This window comes from Triplophysa rosa, linkage group LG16, assembly GCF_024868665.1.
Source record: "Triplophysa rosa linkage group LG16, Trosa_1v2, whole genome shotgun sequence".
In the NCBI taxonomy this organism is placed as follows: Eukaryota; Metazoa; Chordata; class Actinopteri; order Cypriniformes; family Nemacheilidae; genus Triplophysa; species Triplophysa rosa.
Window position 1 is genome coordinate 17,392,454 of NC_079905.1, and position 13,913 is coordinate 17,406,366.

Sequence of the window (13,913 nt, forward strand, 5' to 3'; positions counted from 1 at the left end):
AGTATTTTTCCTCATCTGTGAGGAGTTCCGTTTCCTCAGTGTTGTTTTTTCCAGAATGTAACATTTTAAAGGAACGGTTTATCCAAAAAGTAAATATTTGTCATCATTTACTACTCAAGTAGATCCAATCCTGTATGACTTCCCAATCTCAGTGGAACATAAACTGAGGATTTTGAAGAATTGTACTGGCCACTCTTTCTAAATTTGGATTCGGACATTGTAGTGCATGGCAACTACGTATTCTGAAGCCACGTGGTAGCTTTGTGTGCAATTTAAAGGGATAATCACCCAAAAATGACAATTCTTTAACCATTTATTCACCCTTGCTTCATTCTTAACCAGTGTAACTTTTTGCAGAACACAAAGATATTTTACGTTGGTAACCAAACAACACTGGCCTCCATTGACTTCCATTGTTTTTGATTTCTCAAAATATCTTCATATCACATACAGGTTTTGAGTGACATGAGGATGAACAAATGACTGAATTTAAATTTTTGCTTAGATTAGCCCTTTTAAGCAGTTATTTACAGCAAGTCACTTAAAATGAGGGCTGTCAAACGATTAATCGCACCCAGAATAAATGTTTGTGTTTACATAGTATATGTCTGTGTACTGTGCATACAGTATAAATTTTGTCTAGACATACACATACATGTATGTATATTTAGGAAATTTAGATGTATACAGTATATTTATATTTACCAACAGTGTTGGGGAAAGTTACATTTAAAAGTAACTAGTTACAATATTGAGTTACTCTATAAAAAAGTAACTAAATACGGTACTTGGGTACTTTTTTGTGGAAAGTAACTGAAAGTACTTTTGCGGTACTTTTGCGTTACTTTTTCTCACCTAACTGATGATCATGCTTTTCCAGACTTTGCTGTTCTTTAGTGTTTAACACTGTAATGCATTTAACAATCCTATATAGTCTATAACACACCTTTATTTTAACATTTAACAATCCTATATGGCCTATAACACACCTTTATTTTAAAACACATTTCAAATATTTCCTGACCAGTAGTCTTCCACCTCATCAGAGCTCTACCTACTGTTGACACTGCTAACTTCGGTGTCACTCTCCATATTTATTGTGTTTTGACAGCGCGGCTAGTTGCACAAGAGCTTTTGGGACGGCAGAGTTTCCAGTCGTATAACACTGTGTGGGAAAAGGAGGATTTTTGGCCGGCAAATATGGGTGTTTTTTTTTAGATTTAATAAAGCAATATATAAGGGAAATGACAGATCCTCTTTGCATTGCTGAGCACTTCTTTGAGCCAAAACAACTCGATAGTGTTATACGAAATTATGATTAATCTAATATATTATATATTACTAATAAATATAATATTATTTTGAGGGGAAAATGACATTTAAAATATTATGTTGTATATATGCTGGTATTTGGTGAGGAGACTAACAGATGACAGTTGTTTCCTCTCTTTCTCCCGTGCTCCCCAACCCTTCTTCTAACAGCGACCATGCCCATTTAAATCTGCAGATCTGTCTGTGCGTGCAGCGCCACAAACAGTCGAACACAGCTTATGTTTACATACACGATGCATGAGACCATTGATTGCTTTTGCGTGTCATGACTTGCACTAATTTCGCGATCTGAAAGTTATCTTCCAAACATGACCGGCATTTGCAGGACAATTGATGCTGTTGCGACTCGTGACTCGCGCTAATTTCGCGATCTGAAAGTTGTCTATTGAGCATGACCGGCATTTGCAGGCATTTTGTCTATGGTGGCGAGTGCGGCCACACTATAGCTCCACATCTGAGCTCTGGCCTCCCATCGCTGTGTCAAGGATTGCCAGATTTGCGTAACAAAATGAAGCCGGAACACTGCAGCACTGCAGACATGGCAACACTGCTTATGTCTGACTAGCGACTGTTTCTGCGCAAGCATGAGCGATCATGTCTACACTACTTTTAATTCAGAATTTCACTTCTGCAGTTTAAAAATTTTTCATATAAATCAATGATTAGACTGAAAAGTAACTCGAGTTACTTGAAAAACAAAGTAACTCGAGTATTGATGTGTAAATTTATAAAGTAACTGCATTACATTACTCGTTACTTAAAGTAATATGATTACGTAACGCACGTTACTTGTAATGCGTTACCCCCAACACTGTTTACCAATAATTGAAAGTATACTTGTATATGTTTATTAATTTATCTATTTTTATTTTTATTAAATATATGCATGTATGTGTATGTGTTTATAAATACAAAATTAATATGCACAATACACAGACATATATTATGTAAACATTTATTCGGGATGGGATTAATCACGATTAATCGTTTGACAGCCCTACTTTAAAAAAATATATGTACAGTATATATATACCTGCAGAATTATTGGTGTCCATATCACACAAGTTTGATGTTGAAAATTTGCTTGTGAACTTCAGCTGGCCTCAGAAATGCAAACATTGCAAAAGAAAGCTGTTTAATGGTATCCATAAACCGTTAGTACTCACTTTCCCATAGATTTATGGGATTAAACAGGCTTTAAAATAGTTAACCTTTCATCTTCACAAGCCCCAGTTTGTCTTCTAAAGGCCCTGAGCCCAGTGACGGAAACCTCAAAGGAGTTTTTATAATAAACATTGACTTCACACCTTGAAACTCGTTGTATAAGTTTTACATGGCGCGATCTGATTTAGCTATGACTTTCATTCCAGACTAATTCAGTTTTGTGTAGTGTACATTCATCACCATGCTGAAGTTTTCCTCCTTTTTTGTGGCATGACAAAGGTGCCATTCCATCAGTCACAGCCATGAGAAATGTGGAAAAGAGAAAATTCGTCTGCCGGCGAGAATTGATTAGCGATGCTTTCAACAAAGCTGCCGGAGGGTGGCGAGAAGTCTCAGGAACAGGCCTCTGATTGAATATGAGATTAATTTGAACAAGAGAGAATGATGTTTGTCATCGTACCCCTAACCACCCACCCCGTCATTCTATGCAGGAGAACATGTTTGGCAGCAAACATCAGGCGAAGCCGAGGGGAGTAAATGCGGGTAAAATGATGAAACGCTGCTGAAATGGAAAGTGCGGCACGTCTCTTCTGGCGGTCCGGGGAGGGTGGAAGAGCTATTAAGACGGGTTTCCACTGTTTTTCGTATTCTGTGCCGTTAGCCTTCCTGCGGAGAGAGTTGAAATGCAGACTCGGTGGCTTTCACGTCTTGAAAGAGAAAAGCTGTAGCGAGCATGACGGATGATTTTGTTATGAAGGACGCTGGCCTTGACATTTGCCAATTTGATGTATCCTTAGTACTATTTATCAGTAGGTTTTGACGGCGTGAAGTAGCGAACTTTCCGAAGCCTTGATGTGAATCGGCATTCGAGAGTTGAGTTAAACGACCTCCCGCAGGTGTTGATGGGCCTCCCCAAGTGTCCGCTAGCATAGTTTCTCCCCGTCAGGTCATTTCTCTCCAAGAATGTTTGGATGACTATCAGAAATAGCAGCTCTTGTGTGCTAATCGGACCAAAAACGTGTCTGAATGAGATCCAGATTGACTGAATTAGTCATGGCAACAGCGAAGCCCCGAGAGGAGCTTTACCGTCACAACAGCAAATGCGTTAAGAGGAATTTATTGCTTTGGGCAACGTTATCCAAGGCCCAGTGCCAAGTGGGGATTTTCAGAAGAAAAAGTTTTCTAATGTGTCCATAAAGGCTCTCATATGTTAGAAAGCAAGTGTATTAAACAGCTATTGTTTTCATTCTCTTTCAGGCCCAGACTGCATGCGCAGAGGAAGTTCGCCCAGTCTCAACCCAACTCTCCCAGCACCACCCCAGTGAAGATGGCCGACCCCTCTCTGCCCACGCCGCTCACGCACATCACATTCCTCTCCAGACGCAGGCCCAAGACGGAGGATTTCCTCACCTTCATATGCCTTCGAGGTAGTGCCTCATCTTTTAATAACTGTTTGTATTCCACTTGTGGTTTTCTTGCTTTGGCAACCCTAACGCTTGGTGTGCAGCTCACCTGGTGGCCTGGTATGCAAGCCGAAACGTATCACAGATATCTCATGACAATGGGGAGGTGGCCTTACATGGCACCTGAACCATGGTGCACTTGCTGTTCAAACAGAAAACCATTGAGCTAGGAGGTATCGCACCAACCTTTTAATGTTTTGTTATCAGCATGACTTATCACATTTACAAATACACACTACATCCCACATCTCTGTGAACCAGCCTTTCACACTGGGGATTGTGGGTACCTCCTGCTTTCAAGGTCAGTAAACATTGTAAATCAAATATTTAACCACAGAACCGGTCAAACTGAAAGCTTGGGCATACCATAGAGCTTCACAGCCAGGCCCATCAGAATGTGTTCACAGATGTCTCTACAGATTTTCACTAGGCTGGCTCGACATACTCTGGTTGGGCGGATTTATTATTTTTACATCATTTTTACATTTTTCTGTTATTAAATTGACAGATAAGTATGCAATAGATAATACAAATAAAACATATCTAGTTAGTATTTAATAATAAGCCATAATTCTTTTATTATTTTAATCATCTGCTGGATATTTTTGGAGTGGCCCAAGAAAAATTCCGGCCCTGGTTTTCACAGAATTTGAGTGATCACATTTACAAAGGTCTAGAATCGAAATTGATCGAGCTCAAAACTGACATTTGCCTGTAGATATTTAGATTTCAAGTGTGCCCATTTTTATTTTACATGATTATATATTTTTCTATTCGATTTCATTTACTAGAATCAGAAGTTTCACCTGGAGATTTAAGTTCTCTCCTGTTTCATGCATGTGCCGAGATGTGTAAAACCTGAAGGTTGGGTGAAAGCTGAATATGCCTTTTTGAATGGTTTTAAAACGGCTGTTCTTGGACTTAGAATTCATTCTTTGGCTGGAATTTTTACGACATAATACTTAAACCTTGCGGGAGAGAGTTTTGACTGCCCGGTGTCACTATAAACTGTACTTCCTAACCAGGATTTCAGAAAAGCAGCCCAGAAAGATCCCGTCACAAATCTGCTTTGTGAAAACCAAGACTGCTTTTATGACAACATTGTTGTTATGAACCCCTTACTGCCTATATAAAAATGAAATAAAAGTACTGCATACATGCGCACTTAGAATCCACATTCATGATGTGATTTAAGAGTTAGCTGGTTGTGGGGTCAGACCAAGCAAGGTGTTCTCGTTTTTGGCCTTACCTAAACTTGGTATGAGGTTACAGAGAGGACAAATGTGTGCTCTCCATGCATTGTGGGTGTTGCATGTCAGGCTCGTCTTTCATTGACATGTTTAGCAACTTTTTGCCACCGGGGCAATTAGATGATTGGTCGCTCCCCAATAACTGTATACCAACATGCTATTATTTATAGATGATCCACACTGAAACAAAATATTATGTGCCTAGAGTAGATTTTCTGAAAAGAAACTATTAAAATATAATTAATAGAATTATGTTCCTGTTTTAACAAAAAAAGTTTTAAATTATTAGTTAAAATATTTAAGTTAAATTAAAATAGCGTAAAAATCTTAGGAATAAAATCTACTACTTTTGATTGTTAAGATTTTAATTATTTTGTTTGAGTAATTTTAATTGATCAAATTATGAAGTATATCCAACTCAATTTTATTATGCTAAACCCATTTAAATGGGTAAAATTAAGTTTACTTATTTATTTTGTGTTGAGACTGCATAAATAATTTGTGTAGATGTAACTACCTCGGCGGTTGATCCGTAGTTCCCAGCATGCTTTGCATCTGACTGCATTAGGAGATTAATTTTTCAGATTAAATGTCATTTTGGGTGCTTTTCAGTAAAAAGAAAGACTTGCTCGTGTTTTATGTTGATTTATCTTTGAGATTTAGGAGAGTTTTGGTATTATTTTAAGTTGGGTTTTTTTAAGTGGTTACCGTTGTTCAGAAGAGCGGTGCTTGTGCCCAGGCTGAGGGAGGCACAATTTTAGACATGAAGTGTGTTATTGAGCAGTAACTGTGCTTATGCCAGTACAGAGACCGCCATTCTCTTCTCACTTGACCATCTATGTTGAAAAAATAGTATATTTCAATATGAACGTTAGTGAACCATGAAGTCTGTGTTAGGCACATGTTTTTGTTCAATGTAATCTTTTTTGTTTACTTGAGTAATATTAAATACATTTAGTATTTGTTAAAATATTGAGTAAATAAGTAGAATGTACATTATTCTGGTTAGCAAGTTGTACTTGATATTATAGCAGCACATTTTACTTAAAAAATATTCGTGCAATTGTTTTTTATTAAGTAAATTCTACAAGGTTTTTTTTTCAGTGCAGCCCTATTGAGTTTTAACCAGGGTACATGTGTGTTTATGTGTGTGTGTGGCATAATATAACCAAATTTGTATAAAATACACAGGTGTTGAGAGATTGAAAGTTGTCATCATGCTGTGTGTGTGGCTTTGTCTTTTAAAGAAGCTCTGATATTCAATATCTTCCTCTTTACTTTGGCGTGTCTGTTCAACAAATGCAGTTTGTGAATGTTGATCTTTCTGGGGAGGGGCAGTACAGAGAGGACGGACGGGTAATTACAAAATCAATAAAATCTGGGTAAATATAGCCCGGGTCAAATGGCCAGTCTTACAATAGCTCAGATATGGCTGACTGCCAACGGGATGTCATTCTTATCTAACATAGAAAGTATTTAACCACCGTGTGTGACTGTGCAGTAAAATGCAGGCGGTTACTCTTAATATCTCTGACAGTCTTCTCAATAGAAGTTTTTCGTCTTTGTCTTGAACAAACTGTAATCTCTGGGGTTCAGCCTTCTCAGATCTCAAAAGAACAATTAAGAGGTTTCTTAACATGGAATTTTAGCATCCGTGTTGCGTTAGATGCATGTTCTGATGCAATATAAAGTAACATTCTCATGAGACAAAACAGGAATCACACTGCGACATAAGGCTGCTTTTCACGGTACATGCCACTTTGAATCCATGTACAGATGAGTGTTTAAATATGTGGAGAAATGCTTTTCACACTATAAGTTTGTTTGTCAAATCTTTTATACAGACACGTATGAACGCTTAGATCTGTGTTTCCCGTCTGGTTTTGGGACACGTTTGACACGTTTTTATCATGCTAATTTACCATTTTAAATCTGTAACATCAAAATTCATTGGCTATATTCATTGGTTTATTTTTGGGATTCTGTATGGTTTCGTGTGCCAATAATGTACCTTTCCAAACTATGTTCAACCTCATTGCAGTCTGTATTTAAAGAGACAGTTCACCCAAAAATAAAATTCTGTCAGCATTCATTGACCATCCTGTGGTTCAAAACCTGTGGTCTCAGTGGTTTTGTGTCCATACAATGAAAGTCAATGTTGTTTAGTTACCAACGTTCTTGACAATATCTTTTGTGTTCTGCCAAAGAATGAATACAGGAATGACATGAGAATATGTAAACAACTTTTTTATGAACTGTCCCTTTAATGTCTGACTTTTGTTTTCTTTGACCTTGTCCTAGTGTATGGCGCCTGTCTTTAAGGATGTGGATCAAACTCTCTTTTATCAAGTGACTGATACATTTCTGCCGAAGAACCATAGAGTTTGATTTTAGTCACAGCCTTTGGCGTCAACAACACCATCTAAGTTCAGCTGCATTTTATTATTTTCATTCTCGATTGTTTTTCCCTACCCTCCATGACCCGACCAGAACAGACCTGCAAGGTATCTTTGGGTCTTGACCTGCATGTTGTGAAACACTGGGGTAGTCCGATTTAACCATCTGTAGAAGTGATCGCTGAAAAGCACATTAATGTCCTTGTACTGCCCACACACACAAACACACACCTCATAAAGTAAACTCTAGTAGGTGATGAGATAACAGTGAAAGAATAACCTGCTCTATTACCCCTGTGTTACATAACAGACTGTTGTAACTATTTTTGTACCGTGTCCTGTGCTGCGACTTTAACTATTGATCGTTTCAAAGTCCCTCAAAGTTTATGGCACATGACTACAACGACGCGCTAACCTGTGCGTGTTGCCCGCCTGCCACGCTCTGAAAGCACAGAGATAGCGGATTTCAATTCAATTAAGTATCCTGACGTGGCGGTGGGCCGACAGCCTGATTAAATTCTTCCAGCGACTCCTCAAGCGGAGGCCAAACGGGGTTAATGGATTTGCGGACATTCAGGAATGTAAATTAGAGAAGATATAATCCATAATCCTCTCGTATTCTTGCCACAGCCCAGAGACCGTGTTTATTAATGCCCCCCTCACTGAACAACGCTCTGTATTGTGCTGTGATGAACATATGCTGTCAGATAGAGGGGACACGGTGTCAGGTGGGGGGATGATATATACTGACACTTAGAACTGCCCAACATCTCTCTACTCAACTGCCATGCATCTCGACCTGTTTGAAAACCTGTTACCCTGACTGGATTCTCAACCTCGGCCACGGGGAATTCCAGTCCGACCTGGGTTTTGTAATGCCTACTTCTACATTTACAATCTTGCCACTAAAGACAATATCCCACTAAAGATTTTTTAGAGTAATTTAAGGTTTCTGTATAGGGTTTATGCTAAATTAGCAAGCTAGTCAGCGATTTATATGCTAGTCGGCTAATTTGCTAGCTTGCATGCTGCACACATTGTATATTTAATACAATAAATATAGCCTACAATAAAAGATTAATATAAATGACTATTGATACAAGTTAAATATAAAATAAATTGTTATATTATAATACTACCACTACCCTGTTGGAAAAACCAGCATGCTTGTTTGGTATGTTTCCTTAGCTGGTTATTTTTTCAACAGGGAGCTAGCCAGACCAATAACCAAACACAGTCCGGAAGTTAACTCCAGTCCATGAAACCGGCCATAAGATCGCTTTAGGGTCCTACTTCCATAATATGCAAAAATCACTGTCGGTGTGTTCCAAACGAGATATATTGCCCTCCGAAGGGCCCTTCGTGACGTCGCTCCAAATAAAGAGTAAATTACGTTGTTTTTATTTCCCCTTTTGCCAAGTGAATTTTAAACTGACACATTAAGAGATTCAATTGCGTTTTTCCCTATAGAGTCGACGCATCAAGCTTTACTCCTCGAAGGGAGTAGGGCATAGGGATGATCACTTCGCAGGGTATGTTTTGAAGTTTGAAATCTTAGTATGCAAAACAAATAGGCAATACCTGAAGGGATTTAAGAGTATGATTTGGGTGGACACTATTCTGTCCCATGAGGCCTTGGGAGCCAAGGAGCCACCAAATAAAAAAATCAATACATTTAGAATAGCACAATACTGTAAAGCGGTCGTCTCTTTTCAAAAACATGTGAATGTGACTTTTGCATGAATTTTTGCATTGTATTCATTTAACAAGTGCAGGATACTTCTACTTTAACCATCTGTCTGCTTATTACAGTCCGCACGGCAACCAGCCGTCCAATCGGAGCAAACACTGCAGGTTTGCTGGTTTTTATTGGCTCTCCCAGAGTTTCACTTGAACCTCTTTTTCCTCGTAAAAAAGGACAAAAGAAAAAAGTAGAACTTCACTTGTAATTATGTCTGCACTTGAATTAAAAATGACAATTGTAATGGACGCCTTCATCCTTAATTATGATTTGTGTCAGCCTCTAAAGACTATGAGAGCTCACATAATTGGGAACTGGGAAAGGTCTGGTTTTTATTTTCTTTATTTCTCTGGGAGATGACAGATTTAGATTCAGCTCCAGAGAAAGAAGCTGAGAGGGCCAGAAGGCGAGATAGATGGTGCATGATTTTGATCATAAATCCAGTTTCTGCTTCTCTGACTCCAATGCTATAGCTGTGCTGCTCCCTACCCAGCATTCCCTGGGGTAACTTGGTAAACACCGTAGCAGGGAGAGCCCAAACCAGGGAGGCATCTGAAACTGATGGAGACCACAGCATCCTGTTTCTGCAGACCTTCGGGCTGGAAGAAAGATTGCTAACCTACCGTGCCATCAGTTTCCATCCCTCATACTTGACCCCTGCTGACCTGTAGGTCTGTGAGTGATTGGCTCTTTGACCTTTTCCTGCCCCAGTTTACAAGTGCAAAATAATGATAATAGTGGCAATTTTTTTAATTGGCTAAGGTGACATTAAGTGACCTCTTTTCTTTCTTAGGGTTGTGACTTAGAGTAGTTCACCTTCAAAATAAAAATTCTGTCATCGTTTACTCACCCTCTTGTCATTTCAAAATGTATGACTTTCTTTCTTCCTTCCGCAGAACACAAAAGAAGATATTTTGAAGAACGCTTTTAACAACCCCCCCCCATTCACTTGCGTTGGGCTCTGCTGTTCTGTTACCAACATTTTTCAAAATATCTTCTTTTGTGTTCTGCAGAAGAAAGTCATATATTTTGAAATGACAACAGAAAATGATGACAGAATTTTCATTTTATCCCTTATCTATAGTTTACCCAAATAATTTTTACCCAGAAAATTATTTTATAAATTACTCATTCTTTCAAAGTTACATAAGTTCATATCTAAGTACACAGTAAAAAAAATAAAGTTGAGGTGAATAGTGTTAGAGATGACTAAAGTCATCTGAATCTGACCTGTTACCACAACTGCAGTGAGAAGCGTCTCAGCATTAACATTAAATCGTTTAATTAATGTTGAATTTTGTAAACAAAATTTTTAAAGAAAAATATAAAATATAAAAATCAATAAATGGTTATATATAATTCAAATTATATATAAAAAATATAAAATATGTATATAAATACAAAATTAATATGCATAGTACACGGACATATATTATGTAAACACTTATTTTGTAACACTTTATTCTGGATGCAATTGTTGTACAGCCCTACTATAGTTTTTTGTTTAATGCATTTGAGCTCAAGCCAACCTCATTTAACCTCACAATATAACCCTAAAACTCATTCCCTAACGTACAGTATTCCTCTCTCCAACCTCTAAACGCCAGCTGAAAATGTTCTCAAACAAGAATGCAAGTGTTGCACAGCTCTGCAGAACGGAACTAGTGACGCAGAATCTCTCGTGCCTTTTAGGAAATCCGTTTGATCGCACGTTGTTAAGTTCTGTACTTCATTCAGTCATTATATGTGTCCCTCAAACACATAGACCGCGAGCTTTAATGTGGCATGATGTCAAATGCTTCGTGTGTGCGGAGCGGGCATGCAGTGACATCACCGCCGCTACAGCTATGTGCTCCATGTTAATAGAGATCTAATGAGGGCACATTTGCGGGGCCGACTCGCTCATGTTTCATTCATGAGTCTGGCAGAGCACTACACTAGATAATGATAATTGTTGCACGGTGTAGTGTAGTGTGAGAGTACGGCGGGCGAACGGTAGTTACGTTTATGGAGCTGAGAGGCCTGGAGGGGCATCTTTAGCAGCTAATGGGCAACAGGCATTTGACATGCGTCACCTGTGCTGTGTGTATGAGAAAATCAACATCGCGACCTTAGGTTTAGTGCGTCATACATTTTTGGCTTTTTCGCATGATGTGCATCTAGAATACCTTAAATCGAGGTAAATTCGCTATACGTGTGGCCTTGAATTGCATTTATAAATCTGTGCCAATAGCAATGTGACACTAAGCGCTTGTTAATAGTTGAAGTATATTCATTTTTTTATATTTCCTCAGACTGTATGTTTTGCCCAATAGCGACCGCGCTTAACCTCCAACTAATCCTCGCTTGGCTCTGCTTGATCCGAGTGCATTATGTGGTTCTTCACATGAGGTTGTAATCTTGCAGTATGTTGCGGGTTATCAGTTTGAGTGTTTTAAAGCAAAGCTTCCCTAAAAGAGATCCAGCCCTTCAGTCAGTCATGCTGTCTGTCGTGGCGACAAACCTCCACTCAGTGCCCAGAAAGAGAAGACTGTAATGTCCTCTGGCTCCCGAGGAGCAATCCAACAGCAGGGACCATCCCTAATCTCATCCACAGTTTGGAAGCTGCTGATTTTGAGAGGATTACAGATACAATAGAAACACAGATTACAGAGTTGTTGCAGTTTTATCCCATTTTCTTCTCCGCTTTAAATGTGCTAGACCTGTGACTTGATATAAAAACCTCCCTCTCTCTTTTTAAGGCTCGTCGGCATTACCTGGTAACGTGGCCTACTTTGGGAGTTCCCAGGATGAGGAGGATCTGGATGACGAAGATGAGATTGAAGAGGAGAAACCGCCCAGTGTGGCATCCACATCATGTCAGTCTACACCCAAGAAGGGCAAACCGACCGGCAAGATCAATGGATTCGGTAAGAGCATTTCATTGAATTGAATGCAAAGGGTGGCAGCTTTGAAGAAGCTACAGAGTATAATAGTTATAAACTAAAAGAGAGTTGATTTGACTCACTCTTATATCGTCGCTGTCCTTCCGAAACCTTGGATGTACAAATTTGCAGTTTTTCAGGAAATGGAAAAACACTGGACTTTTTAAATGATTACGTACTCTCTTAATAAAGGTGCTTCAGAAGGTTCTTCGATGCCATAGATGAACCTTTTGGTTCCATAAAGAACCTTTAACATCTGAAGAACCTTTTGGTTCCATAAAGAACCTTTAACATCTGAAGAAACTTTCTGCTTCACAAAAGGTTCTTCGTGGCGAAAAAAGGTTCTTCAGATTGTAAAAAAGAAAGAAAGAGATGGTTCTTTAAAGAACCTTTGACTGAATGGTTCTTTGTGGAACCAAAAATGGCTCTTCTATGGCGTCGCTGTGAAGCACCTATAAAGCACCTTTATTTTTAAGAATGTAGTGTCAAAGTTGACAAGCACTTTTTAATACTTTTTATTAGTAACATTTTTGTAAAACCCAGTGACAAACACAAGGGCGACTAATAATCATTTTTCATGGCCAAAAAATTTAAATCACAAAGTATGGAGATACAAGGTTTTGCGTTTTTTAAATAGTTTTGTTAAATGTACTAAAAAAAACTTAAATGTGTGAAATAGTGATAATCAATAAATAGGTTTGTCCAGAATCTATAATAAAATAATATAATAAAATGTACGTTTAAATGTCGTTTTATACCCGTCATGTAAATTACAGTCAGTTCCTGTAATTGTTTGCATTTAAAAAATACGTGAAGTTCTGTAAAAGAAAACAGTTCCTTTAAATTACAGTTTTTCCAATGTAAATCGTATTTAAAAGAACCCTGGAAATGTGCAATGTGATCTTCAGGACTCTGTTTATCAGTCAGACTGGCCATTCTTGTTGTCAGCAATCTCAAAATTTCATCTATAAACCAATTGATTGTCTTGTCTGATATATTGATCTATCAGTCCACCTCGGTATGTATACGTATTAACGCTGCACGTGTAAAGATAGATATACAATAGCACAGCTTGTTCCGTTCAAACGGGAGTCTTGTTTGAATGGCACATGACGCTTCCATCTTCCCCTCCAATTATCACTTTAGTTGGAAAGACGGTAACAAGGTGTTTATGCATTCAGCTCACAGCTGTGCGAGGTAGTGGTGGGCAACACGTCTCCGTACGCTACACACAGACTCGCACACGCTCTCTCCAGACAAATGAGAGGGAGAAATTTTAAGGACGCTGTAGATTCTCTGTGCGTGTTTGATAAGAGGGGAGCAAGATATCGTGGGAGATTATCTTTTAATGAAACATGTCATGTTAAAAACAAAATACTCTGTCAGCGGTAATTAACAGTGTGTAATTTAGCTTTCAGGGATGTGGCTGTCATTGTGAAGTGTCTTTTAACTGCATTCAAAGAAGCACGGTGGGATCTTTAGCTGTGGATCCCCTGCCTTTTCTCTCTGTGTTTCCAAGGTCTGTAGACATCTGGTTAAGTTATAAACAGTTCATGCTATATTCAGTAGTGACCAAAAGTGATGTCTGGATGGCATATTTGCACAATTTTTGCTTTTAATGACCCCATCAGGTTTGTTCAAAC

At 38.6% G+C, this 13,913-nt stretch overlaps 1 protein-coding gene across 1 annotated transcript in view; it reads left to right on the plus strand.

The window, feature by feature from the left end:
- jarid2b (jumonji, AT rich interactive domain 2b) overlaps nucleotides 1-13,913 on the plus strand; it is a 113,235-nt gene that overhangs the window by 79,241 nt on the left and 20,081 nt on the right. The window contains exons 4-5 of the mRNA XM_057354174.1: nucleotides 3,754-3,923; nucleotides 12,088-12,255. Coding sequence (XP_057210157.1) covers nucleotides 3,754-3,923; nucleotides 12,088-12,255 — 338 coding nt within the window. The remainder of the gene's footprint in view (nucleotides 1-3,753; nucleotides 3,924-12,087; nucleotides 12,256-13,913) is intronic.